This window comes from Crocodylus siamensis, chromosome 7 (assembly GCF_052110815.1).
Source record: "Crocodylus siamensis isolate JL-2025a chromosome 7, ASM5211081v1, whole genome shotgun sequence".
NCBI lineage: Eukaryota > Metazoa > Chordata > Crocodylia > Crocodylidae > Crocodylus > Crocodylus siamensis.
Window position 1 is genome coordinate 40,834,534 of NC_143401.1, and position 23,307 is coordinate 40,857,840.

At 42.8% G+C, this 23,307-nt stretch overlaps 1 protein-coding gene across 3 annotated transcripts in view; it reads right to left on the reverse strand.

Annotated features, from left to right (window-relative positions):
- The window catches only part of BMPR1A (bone morphogenetic protein receptor type 1A), a 161,356-nt gene that overhangs the window by 5,488 nt on the left and 132,561 nt on the right, over positions 1-23,307 (reverse strand). For all 3 annotated transcript variants that reach the window (XM_090056556.1, XM_090056558.1, XM_090056557.1), the window contains 8 exons: positions 18,446-18,548; positions 13,962-14,058; positions 10,802-10,901; positions 9,744-9,888; positions 5,217-5,409; positions 4,553-4,850; positions 3,261-3,436; positions 647-777 (listed from right to left, as the gene is read on the reverse strand). In XM_090056556.1, the coding sequence (XP_089912682.1) occupies positions 647-777; positions 3,261-3,436; positions 4,553-4,850; positions 5,217-5,409; positions 9,744-9,888; positions 10,802-10,901; positions 13,962-14,058; positions 18,446-18,548 (1,243 nt within the window). The remainder of the gene's footprint in view (positions 1-646; positions 778-3,260; positions 3,437-4,552; positions 4,851-5,216; positions 5,410-9,743; positions 9,889-10,801; positions 10,902-13,961; positions 14,059-18,445; positions 18,549-23,307) is intronic.

Here is a 23,307-nt window from a genome sequence, read left to right on the forward strand (position 1 = left end):
ATATAAGTGTGAGATCTAGTTTAGAGAGGCCAATAGTGAGACTGGGTGAATCTACATGTGCAATGAATATGACACAATAAACACTGAAGCTGTCTAAGCCAAAGGAAACTGCTCTCGGGTGCAGCGTCTACACGTGTGCCTGGGATAGCAGCAATTTGAGCTCATGTGTCTCAGCTGGCTGGGCTGACCGGGCACAATTTACGCCCAGTCTTTCTACACATGCGCTTCAGTGCATTAAATTACTCTACCATAAGAGTAATTGTGACTATTAATTACAATGGTGTTAAAGAGTCACTGACTATTAATTAATTACAGTGGTGTTAATTTACTGTGCCCTAATACTGGCACATGTGTAGATGGTGACGCTTTACTGAAGAGCTAATTAGTCTACTCTGAAGTAAAGCATATGTCTATGGATCCTGAAATGCTGCTTTTCCTTCTCTCCCAGAGGTTATAGATGTGTAGAGAATTTACAGCTGATTTCAAACATTAGCCTTTTTATTGTGCCCAGAGAAATCTCAAATGTCAAAAGACAGGACTGTGCTGCCTATACTACTTCAGCGTGAGCAAGCTTTGAGGACAGACTGAAAAAGTTATGGGCTACTGATAAATTTCTCCCTCCCATTTTTCATCTCAGCATGCTTACTTCATCGCTATTCCACCTATTAGATACTATTGGGCGTAGTCGCTTGACACACACCACCTCTCTCATATCCTCATAGGATGGATCATTCGGCACCATGTCATAATATGGCAGCTGGTACTCTTCAACAATACCTGCAATAAGTACAAAAGATGAAGGAAACACATGAAAAAACAAACCAAATCCAGAAATCTGCTACTAACAAAATTCCTTAACCAACAGCAGAAGAACAAATTGAACACAGTAACCTCTGGTTCTTGGACTGATCAAACAGAAACCAAAAAACTCAAGGTAACATTTGCTGAAAATTTACAGTTGACAATGGGCATTAAGGACTAGAATCTGAATTTATTACCTGTACTCCCTCTGAACTAAATGTGTAGTGCAGAATTCGTCTCTATCCAGTCTGTTATATGTATAACTTTCCCTGCACCAAGAGAATTTTACATGCAAATCCAATTGTTTCTGCAATTCCCATGAATCCTCTCATTTCCATCTGCTTTATCACAGCCAACTAGCATACTTCAGAAAACAAAGGAAAGAACTGTGGTCCTGAAGAAGACTGAAATCTAAATTAGGATGTTATAAATTTCTGAAGAGAAAGACTGAGAACCTGGGAGAAGTGGAAACAAAAGGAAAATAAATATACTAAGGTGGCACCAGAGCAGAGAAAAAGGTAAAGCAGGTTCTAAAAACAATGAAGAAAAGGGTCCTATATGCATTCATTATAGGAAAGGAGAAAGAAAATTGAGAGAAACAAATAAAGGTGGTTTAAAAGGGGCAAGAGGCCCTTATTTATACTTAAAAAACCTGTTAAGAAGACGGGTAACTCATAATGTTGCAAGTAAACAATTCAGACAACTGGTGCATTGTTTGAAAATTCAAGTGGAAGTTCCTGGAATTTGCTGAAAAAGAACCTTCTCACCTTCAATGTAGAAATTTTGAGATGCCTTTTTAAATACTAAAGGAGACAGCAACTTTTGAGCTAACAGTTGAGAACAAATTTGGAATGAATTCAAAATCTAAAAGCATAGGTGGGTAGAAGATAGTGAGCCTTGTATTATGCAGAGTCGTGAATCCTAAAGCAGGTACAACAGAGACAAAGAACCATAGAAGTTTGACACTGATTATAAAACAAAGAAGAGCTGTAAGAGACCAAAGGGAAGAGAAAAAGAGAACACAAGACTGTGGACACTGACTTGTGTAAAAGTAGTACAGCTGATGGAAGGCAGGTATCAGTGTTTACATATACCTTCAGGCAGAGGTGCTCACCACAGGCCAGATCTGGCCTCAGCGCTGTTATCTGCTAGGGTTGTGCGAAGCTTTGGCTGTTGATTTGATTCGGAGATTTGGTCCAATTCGGTGGCCGAATCTCTGAACCAAATCAGGAGACCAATAAAAAGGTCCAAATCAATTCGAAGCTCTCTGAATCAATTCAGAAAAGATCTGGAGCGCTTCGGAGATTCAGACAGACCACACTCATCACTGCCTCAGGGAGCTGGACCCAGACTCCATGCCGGTAAGTAGGGGGCAGAAGGGGGGAGGGGAAAAGCTACAGGAAAGGGGGAGACCCCTACCTCCACCACGCCTTGTCTGCTTCCTCAGACCCCCTGAGCACCCCCGACCGCTCTCCGAGCCACGTCAATGGCTGCCCTGCCTGACTCTGGCTCCCGGTTCTTAAAAAAACAAACAAACAAACAAAAAGCCCTGAACTCACCAGCTGCTGCAGCAGCCTGAGGGCTTCTGGGGCTTGTGGCAGAGCCCCCCACAAAGCATGGGGCAGTGGGGTATAGTGGGGATTCCCCCCCCCCCCCAAACCTGGCAGGATTTTTTTTGTTTGTTTGTTTTTTTAAGAGAACCAGGAGCTGGGGCTGAGCAGGGCAGCCATGGCAGGGTGGGAGAGCAGGTGGAGAATGGGGACTTGTGGCAGAGCCCCACAAGCAGCATGGGGCAGTGTGGGGCAGCAGGGATCACCCTGCTGCCTGGCAGCAGGTAGTGAGTATGGAGCTTTTTTTTTTTTTTTTTTTTTTAAAAGAGCTGGGATGCAGGGGCAGCCATTGACAAGGCTGGGAGAGCAGGCAGGAGATGGGGCGTGTTTGATTCAGATTCGGCCGTATCAATTCGGGACAGTGATATGAATCACCAAATCAAATCACTGTCCTCCAAATCGAATGAATCCAAAGCGAATACTAGCGTTTTGCACAGGATTATTATCTGCCCTGCAGGGCCCATGGAGCCAGAAATCTGACCAAAGTTCTAGACTTGTGGGGAGCTCCAGGCCTTGTGCTGGTCCTGGTGTGTGGGGCTGGAAGTGGTGGGGCCAGACCCCAAGACCCAATCCCAGCATGCGGAGCCTGATTCAGCCCAGTTTATCCCCATGCTGCTCACTTGGCCTGCAGGGCCAAAAGCTTAATCACCACTGCCTTAGGGTAATGGACATGTCTTTAAATGTTAAAGCTGTTGATTCTTTAATGATAAAGTTTATAAAATTCAGGTGAAAACTGCAGGAATTTTTCATCCCAAGTAGAGGTTTAGTTCTTGAACACCAGTCATTGGGTGAATCTACTGAAACTTTGGTTACACAGATCATTCCGAAATAGAAGATTTAAAAACATACCTCCTGTGACACAACGCCGAGCCATTTCCCAAATGATTAAGCCAAAACTATAGATGTCAGCCATGATGTACGGTTGGAAGTGATTTTTATTCAGGCTTTCATCTAGGACTTCTGGGGCCATGTAACGTTTTGTTCCCACTCTAGTATTCAAAGGGACATCAACTTCATTTGTATCACTATGTATAAATAACAGAAGTTAAATGAGTTGTGGAGCAGTAAAAAAACTGATGCAATATCCCACATGATACAGAAAGAAGCTATTGTCAAATTGGTACTTATAGTGTTTCTTCCTTTTAATAGCACCGTCTTACAGTAGTATGCTTCCTTGAAACAGACTAAATAGAAAACAATTATAAATAACCAGAATAAGGGTTTGTATTATTGTTTTGCAAAGACAACCAAACCCTGTCCCCCCACCACACACGTGTACATATTAACATGTCTCCATACAAATCCAAGCAGATAGATGCAAATCATTGAAAATGGTCATGTCATGAAGTTGCATTGAAAAATCAATTCTATACACCATTACTTTGGGCAGAAGTTTGCTTGTGTGTTGGTATATGATGCCTACTTACAAGCCTTGGAGACTATGGTCTCAACTACCTACTGTGTATATATTTTTTTAAATCTATATACAGTACTGCATATAAATATTCTGATTCTACTATTCTGAGCATCTAAAATGGGATTTGTAAAATAAGCTAGTCCTGTAAAAAGTGAGTACACTACATATTTGTAATGCTGTACTATCATACTAATTAGTTTTGGTCTACTCAAGTATAAATAGAAGCTATCTTCAAGGCCAATACTTTGCAGTAACGAATACATCCAGTACATTCTTTTTCAAGGCCTTTTGATTTTTTTTTGGCACTCAAGAGTGGCAAAATAAAATTCTGTGGCTTTTTAGATTAAAAAAAAAGCTGTAAGAGCTGTTCATATTCATTCAATAATATAATCAGGACTATTTCTCTAAGTTTAACATCTAAATCATTTGACACTGGCCAGATTTTCAGTGGCTTAGATTTGCTACTGAAACACCATGATATCATTAGAATGACTGCCCAGGAAAAGCTTTATGGTCTGGATGCTGTATTTGTTTCCTTTTTATCCCCTCACTGTAGAGACAAAAGAAGTGGAAGGAATTTTAAGTGACTTGAAATCTGAGCTCTCTAAAAAACACAAACAAATTTTGACAACAACCTTCTTTCAACATCCAGCCTGCATTCAAAGCAGAAGGCTGCCCCAGATTCTCAACAACAATAACATACATAACCTGCATTTTCATCTACCTGTTAAACTTGACTGCAAGGCCTAGGTCAGCAATGCAGCAGGTCCCATTTTTCTTTATCAAGATATTTTTACTTTTCAGGTCCCTGTGTGCGATAGCTGGTTTGCCTTGTGTTCCAAAAATTTCTGTATGCAAGTGGCAGAGACCACATGCAGCAGAATAAGCCAGTTTGAGCAAAGCCCTGTTGTCAAGTGTTGTGCACTTTAGAAAGTCATACAAGGATCCATTTTCATGGTAATCTGTAATCAAGTAAAGCTGGGTCCAGGAGCCTGTGCCTTTGATGTCTGCTGCTATAAAACCTATGAAATGCATAAACAGAGTCATTATGTACTGTTACACAAAAACAAATGACAGGAAACACTGTTCATTAACTCAAAAAGCAAAACTCTCATTTAGACTAGGAAAAGACAGTCCCACCCACCCCTCACTGGGAACTAGGAGTGCTGCGTACCATAGATTTCACCATATTGGTCCATCAGAATCTCACATTTCCACCAAAAATATATATAAGATACTACTATACCCAATTACAGTATTTTATGAATATGCACTAAACAACCATCCAGAGATTATACAAAAGGAAGAAGTTGCTTCCTTAAGCAACTACAAATCTTTGACATTCAAGTCTGCTACTACCTATTCAAATCCATATATTTCTTACTTACCAAGTATGTTTTCATGACGCATTAAAACAGTTTGGTAAATCTCAGTTTCTCTGAACCAACTGGCTTCTTCTGTGGTAAAAAATACTTTGACTGCCACTTTTTCACCTCGCCATTTACCCATCCAGACCTCACCATACCGACCTTTCCCAACCTGCCGCACCATCTGAATTTGTTTGGCAATGGTGCGCTGAACCTAAGGACATTAAAATAAAAAAAAATTCACAATTAAAAGGCCCATCAGGCATAACATTTTGCCTGTCCTGATCCTTGATAATGGTCCTATTTGAAGGATCTATTTTAGATTTTTTTCAGCTATTCCTTTTTTGACCAATTATTGCTAGTTCTGGAAAGAAAATGAAGGCGGTATTAAAAAACTGATAGTTAAAATTTGATTTTCTGTATGTTAGCTTTGCATTTGGTTTCTTCTAGTTTGTATATGATTATAACTATTCATTTTATTAGCTAGGCTTAACAGAGCTATTATGAACAAGTAAGTAAACAGAATGACTATTTAACTGAATCCCCATTTACCAGTTTTACAATTCATCACTAATAGATATTCAGTGAATTTTATCAAACAATAAGCATGAAATTGGAGAGAAAAATCCTATTGTTGGACTAAAAAAAAGCTACTCATGCTATCCAAGTCTAAGACCTTCTCAAATTAATTCCTTTAAGCATACTAACCAATACTTTACTGATCTCCAAATCCAACAGATTTCCTGAAGGAGGATCTCTTTTACTCCCTGATTTTGGTTTATTATGTAAGAGTAAGACTGACTTAAATTTGTGTGTGTGCACACGCATTCACACAGCGTCTTTCATAATAATTGCATCCCAAGATAATTTGCATAATTAAACTACCAGCAGCAGATAAGCAGGAGTTCAAGAACTCTGAAATGACCATCACAAAAAGTTACAGAAAACCTGATTCAAGGATTGGAATATTGGCTTGCTCAAAGATGCAAGTTTTCAAAGATTAATTTATAAACATAGAGTAAACATACGGAAGAGTAGAAACACAGCTGTAAAACTGTATCAAACCCATTAGTAATATGCAAACTAATAAACCATACAGACCAGTGATTCTCAACCAGAAAGATCCTTTTTAGGATTCAGGGGAGACGCTTGCTTTTTTTCTGTTATTTAGTAACTGGCTGAAGCTGTGGCTGTGAAGGTCCGAGGCAGGCAGGAGTTCTCCATGAGGGGAAGCCAGCCGCTTTCCCCTCACTCCCTTGGAATGGCAGGTGAGAGAGGCCTCACTCCAGGAGGCTCTTCCAGAAGGAAACTATAACTTGGGACAAGATGGTGGCAGCTGCTAATGGACTGCGCTGCACTGCCTTGCCCTTCATTGCACCATTCCAGCTGGACCCTTGCAAAGCTGGTAAATATATTAAAGATTTGGGGTGTTCAGACTCCATGCTGACATAATAGTATCTTTCTAAAGCAGCGATTCATGGTTTTTTCAGTTTGTTTTAAAAATATGTTTCCAGTTTTTTGTTTTTGGGGGGGGGGGTTGTTTTTATACACTCTAATAAATTTATAAACATATATAGCTATATATTAAATGGAGTGCCACTAAATACACAAGTTATAGATAGGCGTCTTGAGTCTGAAAAGGTTGAGAACCACTGATATAGATTAACTTACTTACTATCACAAGTGTACCTTTATTTTAGATCCTACATAAGAATGTAGAAATGAAACTGCACCCCCCCACATGTATTATAAATCTAATATGAGGGGATTAACATGCATATTTGTTTATATAGATTTGAACTGTATAGGTTGTAGATGGGGCAGAGCAGGGAGAAAGGGGAGGGGGGCATTGCTCTCATCTACCCTAATCAAAATGGGATCAGAGGAGGAGAAAGTTGAGGTATTTTGGGTTAGGATACATGGAGGCCAGGGAGAAAGGGACTTGGTCATGGCTACAGACTGCCACATCAAGAGGAGGAGCTAGACTTGGAATTCTTGAGGCAGCTCTCAGAGGCTGTACGGTCTAGGAACATGGTTGTCATGTCATGGGGGACCTAAACTTCCCTGACATCTGCTGGGAGGAACAGTCAGCCAAATCCAATCATTCACATAGGTTCTTAACCTGCATACAGGACCTTCACTTGACACAGGAGGTATATGGTCGCACTAGGGGCAATGCCTTACTGGACTTGGTGTTGGGTAGAGGGGATGACCCGGTAGGGAAGTTGCAGATTTGTGGTCACCTTGGGGACAGTGACCATCAATTAATCAAATTCACCATAGGTGTGGGGTGGGAAAGATGGCTAATAGGGTGGAAGTGCTTGCCTTTAGGAAGTCTAACTTTAGTGTGCTCAGGAGTTTAGTCAATGATGCACTGCAGGATAGGAGTATTGGCAACATGGGAGTCCAAGAAAGGTGGTTGTTCCTAAAGGAAGTGATCCTTTGGGCGCAGAGGGAGACAATCCCATTGCAAGGGAAAGGGGGCAAAGGGCCCAAAAAACCTCCTTGGCTAAACAGAGAAATCCAGGGAAGCCTAAGGGCAAAAATAGAGCCATAGACACAGTGGAAGCAGGGGGAAGCTACAAAGGAGGGATATACCTACTTGGCCCGCACTTGCAGGGAGGCAGTTAGCAAGGCCAAAGCAACTGTGGAGCTGAGGCTGGCAACAGGAATTAAAGACGACAAAAAGTCATTTTTTAGGTATGTAGGGAGTAAAAGGAAAGAGTAGGGCAGCATAGGACCCCTACTGAACAAGCAGGAGCAGTTACTGACAGGCAGGGGGTACAAAGCTAAGCTCTTCAATGAGTTTTTTGCCTCAGTGTTCCTGAATGAAGGTCAAGACAAGTCTCTTAATGGGTTTTTGGATGGACATCAGAGGGACACCAGCCCACAAACTGTTGATGCTGACTTGGTGCAGAGGTGCTTGGATGGACTGGATGCGTTTATATCAGCAGGCCCGGATGAGCTGTATCCAAGGGAGCTGAAGGAATTGGCGGTATCACAGCAGCAAAACCACTGGCATGGATGTTTGAGCAGTTGTAGCACTTGGGTCAGGTCCGAGAGGACTGGAAAAGGGCCAACGTGGTCCCTAGTTTCAAGAAGGGGAGGAAGGAGGATCCAAGTAATTATAGGCCTGTTAGTCTCACCACAATCCTTAGAAAAGTCATTGAAAAATTATTAAGGATCATATTTATGGGTGTCCAGCAGGAAAAACAATGCAGCAGGGCAACCAGAATGGATTCGTAGCAGGTAGATCATGCCTGACTAATCTTGTTTCTTTTTATGACCAGGTCACAAAACGCTTAGATGCAGTAGAGGTGGATGTTGTTTACTTGGATTTTAGGAAGGCCTTCGATACAGTATCTCATTCCATTCTCATAAATAAATTAAGAGGCTGTGACTCAGATGGTTACACAGTCCAGTGGGTGGCAAACTGGTGTGGGGGTTGCACACAGAGTGGTTTTGGAGGGGTTAGTATCAACTTGGAAGAATGTGGGCAGTGGGGTCCCGCAGGGCTCAGTCCTTGGACCTGTACTGTTCAATGTCTTCATCAGTGACTTGGATGTGGGCGTGAAGTGTACTCTGTCCACGTTGGTAGATAATACTAAATTGTGGGGAGAAGTGAACACACCGGAGGGTAGGGAATGATTGCAGGTGGACCTGGACAGGTTGGAAAAGTGGGCAGAACACAATAGGATGTAGTTCAGCAAGGACAAATGCAGAGTGCTGCACCTAGAACATAAAAATATCCAGCACACCTACTGGCTGGGGAATAACCCTCTCAGGAACACAGAAGCAGAAAGGGATTTTGGAGTCCCAATGGCCTCCAAGATGAATACGAGTTGTCAGTGTGAGGAAATCATCAGCAAAGCTAACCACATTTTATCATGCATTAGCAGATGCATGATGAATAGATCCAAGGAGGTGGTACTTCCCCTCTATGTGGCATTGGTCAGACCGCAGTTGGAGTACTGTGTCCAGTTTCGGGCACTGTACTTTAAGAAGGATGTGGATAACCACAAGAGGGTCCAGAGCAGGGCCACTTGTATGGTTAAGGGTTTGCAGGCCACGCCCTATGAGGAGAGACTAAGGGACCTGGATTTCTTCAGCCTCTACAAGAGAAGGCTGAGAGGTGATCTCTGGGGGGCGGGGAATGACGGACACAGCAAGGAATTGGAGATGCTCTATTCACCAGGTTGCCTCTTGGGGTAACAAGGAACAACAGTCACAAACTAACAGAGAGCAGATTTAGGCTGGACATCAGGAATAACTTCTTCACAGTAAGGGTGGCCAGAATCTGGAATGGGCTTCCAAGGGAGGTGGTGCTCTCCCCTACCTTGGGGGTCTTTAAGAGAAGGCTGGATAGGCATCTGGCTGGGGTCGATCTGACCCCAGCACTCTTTCCTGCCCAGGGCAGGGGGTCAGACTCAATGATCTGTTGAGGTCCCTTCTGACCCTAGCATCTATGAATCTAAGACTTGTAAGAATGTGTTAAAGTGGATATTTAAAGTACATCAAGAATAAAAAAAGATGCAGATTGTGTCATACCAAAAGAGGTAACCCTGATCCACTGCCAGAACTCTGTGACTGGTCAATAAGATCCTTTAAAGATTCTCCAGCTGGTATAAATGCTTCATCCTGCTCCAAATCACGATTATAACAACGTCTCTTTGCTACCCATTTACAGTAATGCCTACAAAAGAAAAAAAACACAGCACTTTATAATATAATTTTACAATTTTTTAAAAGTAGTCGGCTAAGAAAAGCTACATGTGCACCTTATTTTTTTTAAATGAACAATTTTTATTACATATTCATCTTCTAGTTTTAGAAGATGGCTTGAAGAATATTTAGAATTTTGTATGAAAATATTCCAGGATTCATGTGGATACACCAATTTTTATGAAACAAACAATATTTTCAAGATTTGAAATTCAAAATTATGCTGGTAATTCCTAAATTAGTACTGTCATTTCATCCCAGCCTATGCCAACCATCATAAGGTAGGATTTGGTAACTGTAGTAGAGTCCAAATGAACTCATGTTTATCTGGATAATGATTGAAATATCACTGATGTTAGCACTTTGAGCTCAAAATGGATGTTTCGTTAGAATTTTTTTCCCTCCTTTTCTTTTCTATTAACTAATATATAAACAAGGCACACAGGCTAATACAGGAATCATTTGCACATAATTTTAATAAAGATACATTTTGCATATTACATTCTATTGTTGCAGCACACTGATTTATAACAACTTGGCTCATGAACTAAACCCAAACGGGGTACACAATAAGCACTGTTCTTGGAAGTGTTGTGGTATTTTTGCTTATGGAGTTGTATAGTGCCAACATGGTACATTGTTCAGAAAAACAGCATAGTTTTCACACTGTTCTAGCACAGAATGTTAATTTTGATGAAATTTTACTTAGCATGTTAATTTCTATAGTTTTGACTAAGAATACTATATACCAGTGTCCATAGTAATATAATGTTAAATTTAAGTGGCTATGAATTTTAACTAAACGCACCTCCAGAATGAGACAGTTTTGTACAAAATCATGTACAAACCAAATTGTTAGTGCTAAAGCAAATATGCCTCCTTACTTGTAACAAAAGCAGCTAAATAAGATGATCATAACAATTATGCAGACTGCCATAGAAATCAACACCGCCATCCAACGAATGCTGCCATCAAAAATGCCACCTGTTAAAAAAAAAGTTGCAATATTATTTCCTAAACTGCTCTTTGGAAATTGAATCTAATCTGAAATAGTATTAACTGCATAGATATTTAGATTGTGTATTTTATAAAGAAGTACACATCCAATGCAAACTTCTAGTGTAACTGTACTTGACAATTCCAGGACTCCTTCCAGAACATGTGGCATACATAAAATGCTTTTAAAACTTTAAAGCACTGTTTTTTATTTTCTGCAGCAAATCTGACAAACACTATAAGTATGTACACATGCATTTGATAATACAAACAAAGATTTTATGGCTAAAGTTGTTTACCCACCCAAAACAATTTTCATGAATGCTGTGCCACTTTCATTTTAGTGACAATACTGATAACTTGCTCCACCGGGCATTTGATTCCAACAGATGCCAAATAGCAATACCTACCCCACTTTATCGGTCATAAAGTGAAACTAATAGGTAGTAACTTTAAAACTACAAAGAGAGGTTCTTTTTTCATCCAGTGTGTAATTAAAGTGTAGAACTCATTGCCACCAGATGTTGGGGAAACTGACAGTTTAGCAAGATTCAAAAAAGGATTAGACAGCTTGGAGGAAAGGGGCATCAGTAGCTAGTGAGCATGGGTGTCAGGGACACAGTCTATGAATTGAGATTTCCTAGACCTTAAACGCTGGAGATTGAGACAGGAGCAGTGGAAAAACTAGGGTTGTGGCAAGCTTCAGTGGCTGATTCGATTTGGAGGAGATTTGGCCTGATTTGGAGACCGAATCTCTGAATCTGAATCAAATCAGGAGACCAAGTAAAAGCTCTGAATCAATTTACAAAAGCTTCAGCCGATTTGGAGATTTGGACATAGATTAAACAGGTAGCCAACAGCTGCCTCCAGCTGGTAAGTCTGTTGGGCTTGGGGAAGGGAAAGATTGGGGCTGGGACAAGCTGCTTAGCTGGGACAGGGGGGTGTATTACTTGAGGAGGGGGCGGGATACTGAAGCAGCAGCACTGGGAACAGGGGCTCTGCCCTGCCGCCGCTTGCCTAGCTAGGGTTGGAGGGCGGGGACACAGGATGCAGGCACAGCTTGCTCTGGGTGGAAGGGGGCAAGTAGCAGCAGGGCATAGCCCCTGTTGTCAGTGCTGCCGCACCTGCATCCCATGTCCCGGTTTGAGTCCCCAGATCCTGGTTTAATTTCCCAGGGAGCTGGGGTGGCCCATGTGTCAGTCGGAGCCCAGCACCACTCAGCCACAGTGGTGCCAGCTCCCAGACTGCATGTAGTGCCCATAGGACAGCTGCTGTGCAGGTGTCGGGGGTGATCCCTGCTGTCCCGCTCTATGCGGGGGTGCCAGTGCCCAGAGGCCCTGATCACTGCTCCTGCAACTGGTGAATGCAGGTGGTTTGTTTGTTTGTTCTTTAAAGTGCTTGGACTAGGCTGGGGCTGGGTGGAGGGATGGGAGCCAGGCAGGGCAGCCGTGGGGGCTTCTCCTGCAGCTCTTCCCGTCTGATCCAAATCACTGCCAAACTGATTCAGAACAGTGATCTGAATCTCCGAATCAAATCACTGTCCTCCGAATCAGCCAAATCTGAATAGAGTACTTCCCATTCGCACAGGCCTAGGCAAAACCCCTTGTCATACCCAATTCACTCTCCCTTTCAGCATCCACTCTCTGCCACTGAGAGACTCAGGATACTGGGCAAAGATGGATTTACTATCTGACCCAGTAAATAGCAGTTCTTATGTTCCTGAAACACCAGTCATACAAATCATTAATGGCAACCTGAGGTCAATTTGCACATCTGACTATCACACAATTCTTGTATTTTAAAATTAATTCTGTATTTATACTGCTGAAATCTCTGTAAAAATTTTTCCATGTGGTTAGAGTAGCTGCATTTGAAGAGACATGATAGCAAAGCACCATCTCTTGTATGTCAGCGATATTTCCAGAATCCTGGATGTCAAGCCTAATTTCTCAAAAGCTGTTTTGACAAACAGAACCAACAGGGTGATACTTCCCCTCTCTGCAGCATTGGTGAGTCCGCAGTTGGAGTACTGCATCTAGTTCTGGGTGCTGTACTTCAACACGGATGTTGATAGACTCGAGAGGGTCCAGAGGAGGGCCACTTGTATGGTTAGAGGCTTACAGGACAAGCCCTATGAGGAGAGACTGAGGGACCTGGATGTCTTCAGCTTCTGCAAGAGAAGGCTGAGAAGTGACCTTGTGGCCACCTACAAATACGTTAGGGGGCTCAGCAAAGGATCGGAGAGGCTGTATTCACCAGGGTGCCTCTTGGGGTAACAAGGAACAATGGTCACAAACCAAGAGACAGCAGATTTAGGCTGGACATCAGGAATAACTTCTTCACAGTAAGGGTGGCCAGAATTTGGAATGGACTTCTGAGGGAGGTGGTACTCTTTAAGAGAAGGCTGGATAGGCAACTGGGTGGGGTTATCCGACCCCAGCACTCTGTCCTACCTAGGCAGGGGATCGGACTCGATGATCTATTGAGGTCCCTTCCGGGGACTAATACTAGAAAGAACAGAGTTGAAGGGAAAAAGTGCTTGTTTCTTTGTTAAACTGCATATAATACTTCAGCTAGAAAGGAACAGAGTACAACAGAGGAGAGGGAGAATTAACTTACAGGAAAGAAAGAAGGACAGGCCATCACACTTCTTTCAGAGACCCTTAACATCAAAACATTATTAGCAGAGAGTAAGAAGATAAGCAGCAGATAGGGGGAGAGAACCAAGACCCTTGTAAAAACAGTCAATGGCCATGAGGTGACAGGTAAAAGCAGACAAGGAATGGATAATGCAGAAAAAAATAAAAACGATGATTGATGGGAGAAGAAAATCTGAAATGGAGAATACCAAATAGGAAAAAAATATTTGTGAAGTTCAGACAGAGACCGGGATTAACATATTCAAAATAAGATTTAGAATGGATGTTACAAACACATGAAGAAAGGTAAGAAAGGAATAGTCTATGGCATCACATTCCACTTCTACCTATTTTCTTTACATTGCCTCAGTTGTCAGGGTGTTACAGTGTGATAACACATGCAATATACCTGGCTTATAAGGTGGTAGGGTGGGCTGTAAATCTTGATTGCAGAAGTCAGTCCGACAGCACTCAATTGTTCGACGTAGCTGAGCTTTTGGTGAATCCTATTAAAAAGACAACACAGAAAGGAGAAAAAAAAAATCAGGAGTTTTGAAACGGCCAAACAAGAATGTAAATACAACTGTTACGGACTGCACAACTCAACCACACTTTATGCTGAGTTCACAACTGAAAACTCCCACGCTTAAAGAACTTGGCTACAGAATTAATTTTCTGAGAATGTGCAGGCAAGTTCATAACTGGAAGTAAAAAATAAATTTAAAAAGCTCCTTTAAGAAATGGAACCCCTCTGACAGTTTCAGTGTTCCCCAAATGATCTCAGTTTGGAATTGGCAACCCACAGCCAGCCCTCCCTTCCTCTGCTGCAGGCCATCAATCCCCTCTACAGTGCCTAAGCTGCCTGCTGATGCCTCAGCCCTCCTTGCTTTGTGCCAAGGGGTCCTTTCTCATCCTACTTTGCTTACCTTCACTGTCAAATTTGGTGTTCCCCATTGCCATGCGTGATGTGAACTAGCAGCACTTGGTGGTGAGGGTAAAAGGAAGTTGCATTAGGGGGCACGAGAGTAGTCCTCAGCACAAAGCAGGGAGGGATGGGGCATCGCAGAAGGGGATGATGCAGAAAGGATTGGTGGCCTGCAGTGGTGGCTGAGTTGGAGGCATCAGCCTGCCATTCTTAAAGGCTGTTGATTGAAAATAGATCCTTCAAAGGCTTGCCAAACAATCTTCTCAGTCTCTTTCTCAACCTCATTCAGTCTCTTTCAACCTTGGCTCCCCATCCCAAGTCCCATTTTCTTCATCTACCTAGTCTTGGTCTCTACTCCTCAGGCCATTTATCTCAGGCCCAGTCTACTTGTTCAACAAGTACCAGGCCACAACCAACCACTTTTTCGAGTGGAAAAATCACTGCTCTCCTGGTAGAAATTGCCAGTGCATTCAGTTTCTCTTGGAGGAAATATGTCTCCTCCAGGAGAACCATCTTCCCTTTGACAGCATTTCTCTTGCTAAAACACTTGCACACTGGACTACTCTATAATAGGGAAGAGTCAAGCAGCAACTTCCGCTGTGTCACCTTTCTCATTTGCTCAAGCCATGAACTATACTGGTGTAGCAGTTGTAACAAGCCGGGAGATGATTGCAGATGTTGGTTTAAGTTCCTTACTTTAATACATTCTGTTGACCCACTGGAATTCATTTGCTGTTCCTGATTTCTTTGGGGAGAACAGCTAGATATTGCTTTCAGTTGCCTGCTTAGCTGTACTGTTTATTTAATGATGGCCTTTATTTGCGATGTCCACAACAATCACAAAATCATAGAAAATTAGATTGGAAGGGACCTCAGGATATCATCTAGTCCTACCCTCCAGCATATCTGTTATTCCCTCCAACTTGGTGTCAACTGCAAACTTGTTGAGGGTGTACTCCATCCCATCTTTCAGATCACTGATGAAGATAGTGAACAAAACCAGCCCCAAGACCGGCCCCTGGGGCACTCCACTTGATACCTGCCAACTAACACAGGTGTAGACGAAATGGGGGCCCTAAATTGAAACAGTGGGTTTTTAAAAACACTGCTTCAATTTAGGGGCAATTAAACCCCCATGTCGTGGACACACCCTGCTGACTTACCTGCCTCTCCGGTGGTGCGGAGGGGAGGGCGAGCTGCTGGCAGGCAGAGCAGTTCCTGGGCTGCGGTGGGGGGGCCTGGCGCTTACCTCCATGGCAGCAGTGGCCCCCCTCCCAGGCAGCCCCCAGCTTGGGCGGTCCCAGGGGTCACCATAGGTGCAGAGGGAAGTACCAGGCCCCTTCACAACTCACGCAGGCAGGCAGGCTGGGGGATCAGGCTCTCTGGTTTTCTTGGGAGAAGCCTGCTTTCCCAGGCTGCTGCCAGGCTGCCTGAAGAGCCCCTGAGCTGCATGGAGCCTGGTGCTTTGCTCTGCAGCTGTAGGGGCAGCAAACTAAAACTCCTTGGACTACTTGGTCACAACTTCCTCTGAACTTGTGAATCTGAGAATAAAAGCAGATGCTCTCAAGTAAGATTTGTCATTTGCTTATAAATTGCCCACAAATTTGAATCACCACAGAAGAGCAGTACTGACTCTTGCTAAATGTCCTCACAAGTCTATTAACCATCTATGTATGTGCTAACAGTGACTCATCTACTTGAGGATAAGAATCTCTTTCATCAAACTCCAGAAGTGACATCAAGTTTGTCTCATGCAATAGGTTGATCATCTTAGGGCATACATAGATGTAACAGCTGTATTGGTATAAAAAGACACCAACATAATCCATATGTTACAGCTGTTCCAGAAGTAGCAATACAAGTGCAGTACAAAACTGTTCCAAACTGATTCGATCAGGATCCAGGTGAGGGCAATTTAGTCAGTTTGTATTCCTACATGTTCATGCAGACATAACTGCTATGGCATAACAGCTGATGCATGCTTAAGAGCAGCCACTAACCCTTGCTTTTTAAAGCAGCTAAAATGTATGCTTGTCCATACCCATAAGTAATTTCAGTGCCAGAGTGGTTGAGACTATATAACATAGGGCAGTTCAACAGGTCATCATGAAGCTGGTCATGATCTCTCTAATGGCAGGCTACTACTTTCCTTACAAGTCAAACAACTTACTCACCATTAATCCAATGCCTTATTAGGCCAACAAGTATAAGATGATGCAGATATATCTGGTTCAAAGCACTAGCACATGATCAATTACAGAACTGTGGAACACAGAGTGCTTCATGACAGTTCTACCCGAGTCAGTGAGAGGCACTAACTGTTAGACTGAAAGTCAGATGTACTTTTATAGTGCCCCTTAAACAGCCACACAGGCCAGTGTAAGAGAATCGTGACAAATTCAAACTCCAGAAAAAACTTGCTGGAAGCACTTCCTGTAGTATTAGAAGCTTCAGCTGATGACGAGACAGCCTGGAAATATCTTTAGGGTGCAGTGTACAAGGTGGCTTTGGATACTTAGGTTATTACAAGAAAATATGCATTGAACTTGTGCATCAAGTGGCTCTGCTCAACAGTCTTATATGATTGCAAGATATCCACAATATATCACTGCCATGCCAGAAGCTTGATCACTTTCACATGCATTACCTTCATACCAAGATTAAATGGTGGGAAAAGGTTCCGAATACTAGAATCCTTAAAAAGTTCTGGAAGTTGGTGGTTGCAATGGTATGAACAACTTGTTTGTCTGGGCAACCTAAGATCACCCAAGATAATATTTTATTACAACCTAAGATAAGAACCGCTGCTCCCATGGTGGTCAGTACGAAGAGTACAAAAATACCATAACATACAATCTGAAAGTGTGCTGTGTTGACACCAACTGTTGACTCCTAACAGTTGGAAAACAACAGCTATGCTTGCTAGGACTGTACAAGGCAATTGCAATTTCAGGTCTCAATAGACTATTTGAAACCAGGCATAGCAACCCCTTGTGAAAAGTCTGAGCAGTGCAAAGCAAGAACAGAGCAGCCTGCACCGGTTATGGACAATTTCAGTTATCCCATATGCAATGTCTGCATCCTAAAATTAGTCTGTTCTCACACATATGTATTCAATATTAGTGTTTACTGAATTCTAATGCGTCAACATCAATGCAACGCTCCATCAATACAGTGGAACATTTCTTTTTCTTTTAAATTATGTATTTAATTATCAAAGTTTAAATTATGTATTTAATTATCAAAGTCAAAATTTTCAGAAGTGATTAACAATTTTGTCCAACCTGACATCCCTGAAAATACTCATTTTCAGAAAGCATGCGCTTAAAGTTTTCTGATAATAACACACCCCTTTTAGAATATTTCGAGTTGGACACCCAGAGACAAAAGGTTCTAAAATGACTGGTAATTCTAAAATGACTGGTAATTGGGGAATTATTGACCCATGTATATAGCATTGTCCCTCTTATCAGATAAAATTTATTTCCAGCTCAGTTCTTATCTGTTCTCTCCCCTTTTGAATGCATTCATATTCATATTTGGGCTCCGAGCCTTCAGCTGATGAGTTGGTGTCCATTCGAGTATAGGATAGGGGCTCCCGATGTCTGAACAGCTTGATTTCTCAGTAGCATCTACTACAGCAGGGATGGCCAATCTCTGGCATGGGTGCCAGTAGTGGCACAGGCAACTACTGTGTGTGGTATGTGGCAGTTCAGATGGGGGATAGGCAATGCAGTGGCAGATAGGGCAGAAAGCAACGTAGCAGATCAGGCAGGGGAAGACAATCCAAGGGGCCCTTGGAGAGGGTCCAGGGCCAACTTGTGACACACCTACAAAAAGGTTGGCCCCAACACTATTACAGTAATGGGAATTTACATGAATTCTTATATGCTGGTTATTATCTGCACAGATTCAACTACCTGCATCTAGCCTTTGGGACAATTTTAAAGATAACGTCTTGTTTGTACCTTGCACTGGAAGTCTGAACCTTCATACTTCATACATCCTGAAGCAAGTGTAGGTTCTCCATGTTCATCTTCTTCAACAATTGCAAAGCAATGCCCATTAGTTCTAGAATAAATAAAACCATTTCAGTTTACCAAAGGCTGTGCAACATAATTCCAAGTGCTAACTGCATGTGCAGACTTCACTGTTTCTCCTCCTAAAATAATCAGCCACAGAATAAGACAAGTAAAACACAAAGAGCAACTTTGCCTTGTCTGAATTAAGTAAAATGACACCAATGGGAACACAATGTCAGAGGTATGTACTTTTAATATAAACTTCTTAATTTCAAATGCAAACAGAAAAGCTCCCAATCTTCAATAATAAAAATTGAGCAAACCATTATTTCAGAGTGTGTGTGTGTGTGCGTGTGATTGTTCCAGTTACATAGTCTGAAATCTTAAGCACTCTCTATCTTTGAGATATGTTTCTTTTTGTCGGACTGTGTGATATACAGAAAAATCAGCTGAGAACCTGCAGGGAAAAGATTTCAGTCCACCCTTTTTGAGAGTCCATATTAAATTAGCCCTACCACAAATTTTTAAAATGTTATGGGGCAGAATTCTCCCACACTCTGAAGAACATCTACCTGCACCATCCATTATGAAAAATAAAAATTAAAAACCATGCTGTATTAGCAATATACTGAACATATTTTTAGGGGCCAAAATCTTCCCCTTTCATTTCAAATTATATTTGGTTTGTTTTGCCAAAGATTTAACTCAAGTTTACATTTAATTTACGTTTTTAAAACTGAGCACACTAAAGATATGAAGAAGAATTAGGACTTCATAGAAGTTCTTTTCAACAAAAATACTGCATACACATATTGTACAAATGTTATTAATTCTCTCATAGATTATAGGATAAGTTCATACCCACTAGCTTTCCTTAAAATTTTACGGATCATGCTAAAATCCAAACACCAGGGGGCAATAAAAACCAACAAATTTTCTGATATTATAAAACTATTTAAAGAAATCTTAATTGTTATCTCCTCTAGTTTACTACATCCATCTGGAAAAAGTGCTACATAAAAGTTTAGGTTATAAAATTCTAAAAAAGAGCTTGTTCTAAAGATACTGAACTTAAAAGATTTAATCCTTCAAAGATACTAAATTCCCTAAATAGTTTCACACACAAAAAACTGTAATGTAAATATTACATGACTGTATAATATACACTCAATTAATTGATGGCAGACCCTGCTACTTTGCTTACTGTAACTCCTGTAAAAGTCCTCAAGGCATTTTATGAACATTAACTATTTTTAATGCCACAAGTCCTCTCTAGGGTAAATGATGACTATTTTCTTTTGACAGACAAGTGTCTGAGGCTAGGTACAAAAATTACACATAAACCAGTATAAGTGATCGGAAACTGGTTTAAACTGGTAACAGATCAAAAGGTCAGACTACACAGACTCATTTAAAAAAATGGTAGAATCCAGCCCATGATAAACCTAAAGGGATGTAGAATCAGATTTAATACCTTTACGTTAGACTGGTCTATTGAACTTACATTCCAGATCCCCTACTGACTCAACTTAGATGTCCTCTGGCATCTCAGCATCCTTTGCTGGCCACCACTAATTCCCCTTTCAGGCTGGACAGCTAGCTTCTGCCTGTGTTCATCTGTTCAGGCTGAGCACCAGGGTTGGCCCCAGCCCTGGAATATGTCACAGAGCTTCTGCTCCCCAGCCCTGCATCCATGGGGAGAAAATCAGAGGCCCCTGCCTTCCCCCAAAACAGCTGGAGAGACCATGTGGCAGGGGCTGCCCCTCTCTCCAGCTGACCAGCCCAGTGCAGCTTTCGTCCCCAGCCGCAGGCCCAGCAACTGTTAGTGACTGGGGATAAGTGGGGAAAAGCTGCCCATTGCCTTCTGGTCTTGGACAGTGCTTGACTCCTCCTACCGAAGGGTGAACATATGTTCTGTTCATTTCTGATCCAATCTAAGCAGCTTAGAGAAACCCATGTAGATTGGATTGATTCTGCCTTGGGCTTTCTGTAGGTCTGTACTTAGCCTAAGGGTACAGACAGCTATAACACTTAGAACAGTTTAAACCCAAGGACCATAGATGTAAAAGCCTGCTAAACTGGTTTAAAGCCGCCTGGAACAGTTTAGAAGTGTACTTGGAAAAATCAGGTACTATTTTAAGATGGTTTACCGAAATCAGTTCAGTGTTATTTGTGGATACCAAGTGTTTCATGATGTGAGTCTGGTCAGTCCTCTAAGCACCACCTTCCCCTTCCCAAACTGCTGCAACTGGCAGCTGTTATGCAGCTAGAACCATACAGCCACCCCACCACTCCACCTCACACCATGCTTCTTGTGCACCATTTTTTTTTTAAATCAATAAGCTACTGCTTTGTCAATAAAAGCTATCTTTCTAACAACCAGCTGTGTCCCCACTGTCTACTTAACTGGAGTCCCATGATTCTCCCCGCCTCTCCAAAAGTAAAATGTGTGAGACCAAAACCACTGCCCCTCCTCACTCCCCCACAGCAAGGCATCCTAGGCTGGGTATTCATTCTTACTCCCTGGTATGAGAACCACAGTATTTTATTAAAGTGTGAACTGCTTCCCAAACAGTGCCACGTGAGAATGGTTCAATTTTATCATGTGTCAATGCCCTGGCTCACGAGAATCATAGACAAATTCACAATCATGGAGATGCAAGAACTCTGCCACAGAGCCAGAAATACAAATTATATTCTCCTGATTCCTAGAGGTGCACCAATATAAAGAAAATTGACTGTATCGGAAATTGGCCTGATGTGGCCAATAATTCAGCCGATAAATGGCCTGTGCATGTACGCAGCAACAGTGCAGCATGTAGGTGGTGAGGAGCAAGGCCCAGCAGCTTGGAAAGCTGCATCCAGCTGGTAAGTCTGTTGTGGTGGAAGTGGGGGTGCAGATCAAGGCCCCTGCAGTGAGGGAAGGAGTGGGGCTGGGACAGGCACTGTCCAGCAGGGTGAGGCGGGTACAGGACAGAGCTGCAGGGGATGGGGGGTGGCTCCTACTACTGCGTGCATCTCGGAAGGACGCTGAGGGCATGTGCCCCACAGATCTGTGTGGGGCAGGGTGCAGCTGCAGGCTGGGGCCAAAGCAGTGCCGGGCTCTTTTCGGCAGGGGCTGGGCTGTGCGAGCTATGGCAAATTTTGAGGTGGCTGCAACCCGCCTCTCCCCCGAATATCCCCTCTCTCAAGCACAGCCCACCTCAGCCTCTGCTGGGAAGAGCTTTGTGCAGCTTGTAGTGGCAGCCTGCCCTGCCCCGTATAGATCCAGCTTCCCTCACCTCCCCCCCCAGTGTCCTTCCAGGGTGCGCGCAGCAACGGGAGCTGCCCCCCTGCACCCCGCTCCACCTGGGCAGCACCTATCCCAGCCTCACTCTCCCTCACCGCCCCACTACCGCCCTCACTGCTCTCCCTTCACCCTTTCCTTCCCCTCCCCCACCCCTTCCACCACAACACACTTACCAGGCAGAAACTGCTCTTCAAGCTGCCGGGCTGCGTATCAGAAATCAGATTGATTTTGGCTGATATGCCTTCTTAAAAACTGGCTATCAGTATCAGCCCCAAATCAGTATCAGCCCCAAAAATCTCTATCAGTCCACTCCTACTGATTACAATACTCCTCATTAAGTTTCTACATGAGAAAGCTGACACATTTATGTAAAAGGATGTGTACATGTTCTGCTTAATAACTATTTCAAAGTGAATGGTCAAACGTTACAAGACCACCCCCTGATTGTGGCAGTGCACCCCCTGTGCAAAAGTGCCATCGACACTACCGGCAGTGCCTGCAGACGGTTGCCGCTCCCCGCCGCTGACACTGTCAGCAGTGTCTGTGGGCAGTCTGTGATTGCCACTGGCCACCGCTGCTGGTGTCTGTGGGGTGGTGGCTGACCCCTGGTCAGTGCTCGCCACCCCCACCGCCACCACTGATAGCATTGTGGCTGCCTGCAAGAGCTCCCCACTTGCCACTGCCACACTCCGGCCACCGACAATGCTGCCGCCACCCGTAGGAGCTCACTGTGCCCCCTCCAGCCTCCAGCTGCACGTGGCATTCATGTACAAGTCAGTATTATTAAAATATGTCATGTTAGGTCTTTCTGGAATACAGCATAAAATTATTTTAGATTTCTAATTACCAAGGGAGAAGGGAGAGAAAGAGCTAAAATAAGAGGTCCAGTGTGTAGGTTAAGAGCTAGGGATCGCAAGGGAGAGGGAACAGAAAAAATTTCAAAACATTCTAAATTATTTTCAAGCATCACAGAAATGTTTGCAAGTTAAGTCTGCTGTTCCATACTGGACATGTAGTGACATGAATAACTTCTGGTATGTCAGCACCAGATTCCCTAAATATAATTACAAATTTATTTTAGACTGCTGTGGGAAACACTGACTGATTTGCTTGGCAGTTATGCCACTTTGTGAGCACAAGCATGGTAACTTTACACTGGATGGAAACAGATGCTGGAAAATTTTCCTTCCAGTAAATAGAAGATCACACAGGAACCCTAGTCCAGTTTTCTTCCTTTGTTGAAAGAAGGTTTGTTGGGGAATGTATTAGGGTGAAGAAGGGAGAAATGTCTCCACTATGTCCTCTCCTTTGCTGGCCTACAAGTAGCATATGGTAAGGCTGTTCCTGTATAGCCTAAGGCCTGGTGATCCCAAACACAGAACCTCTAACAAGCTTTCCCATTCAACTCTTAAATGAGGATCATTTAAACAGCAGCATTCTCTTATTTATACTTTTACTAAAATGTATTTTCTGAAGTAAAACAAGTATGCAATCAACACAAAGCTATTCTATTAAAACT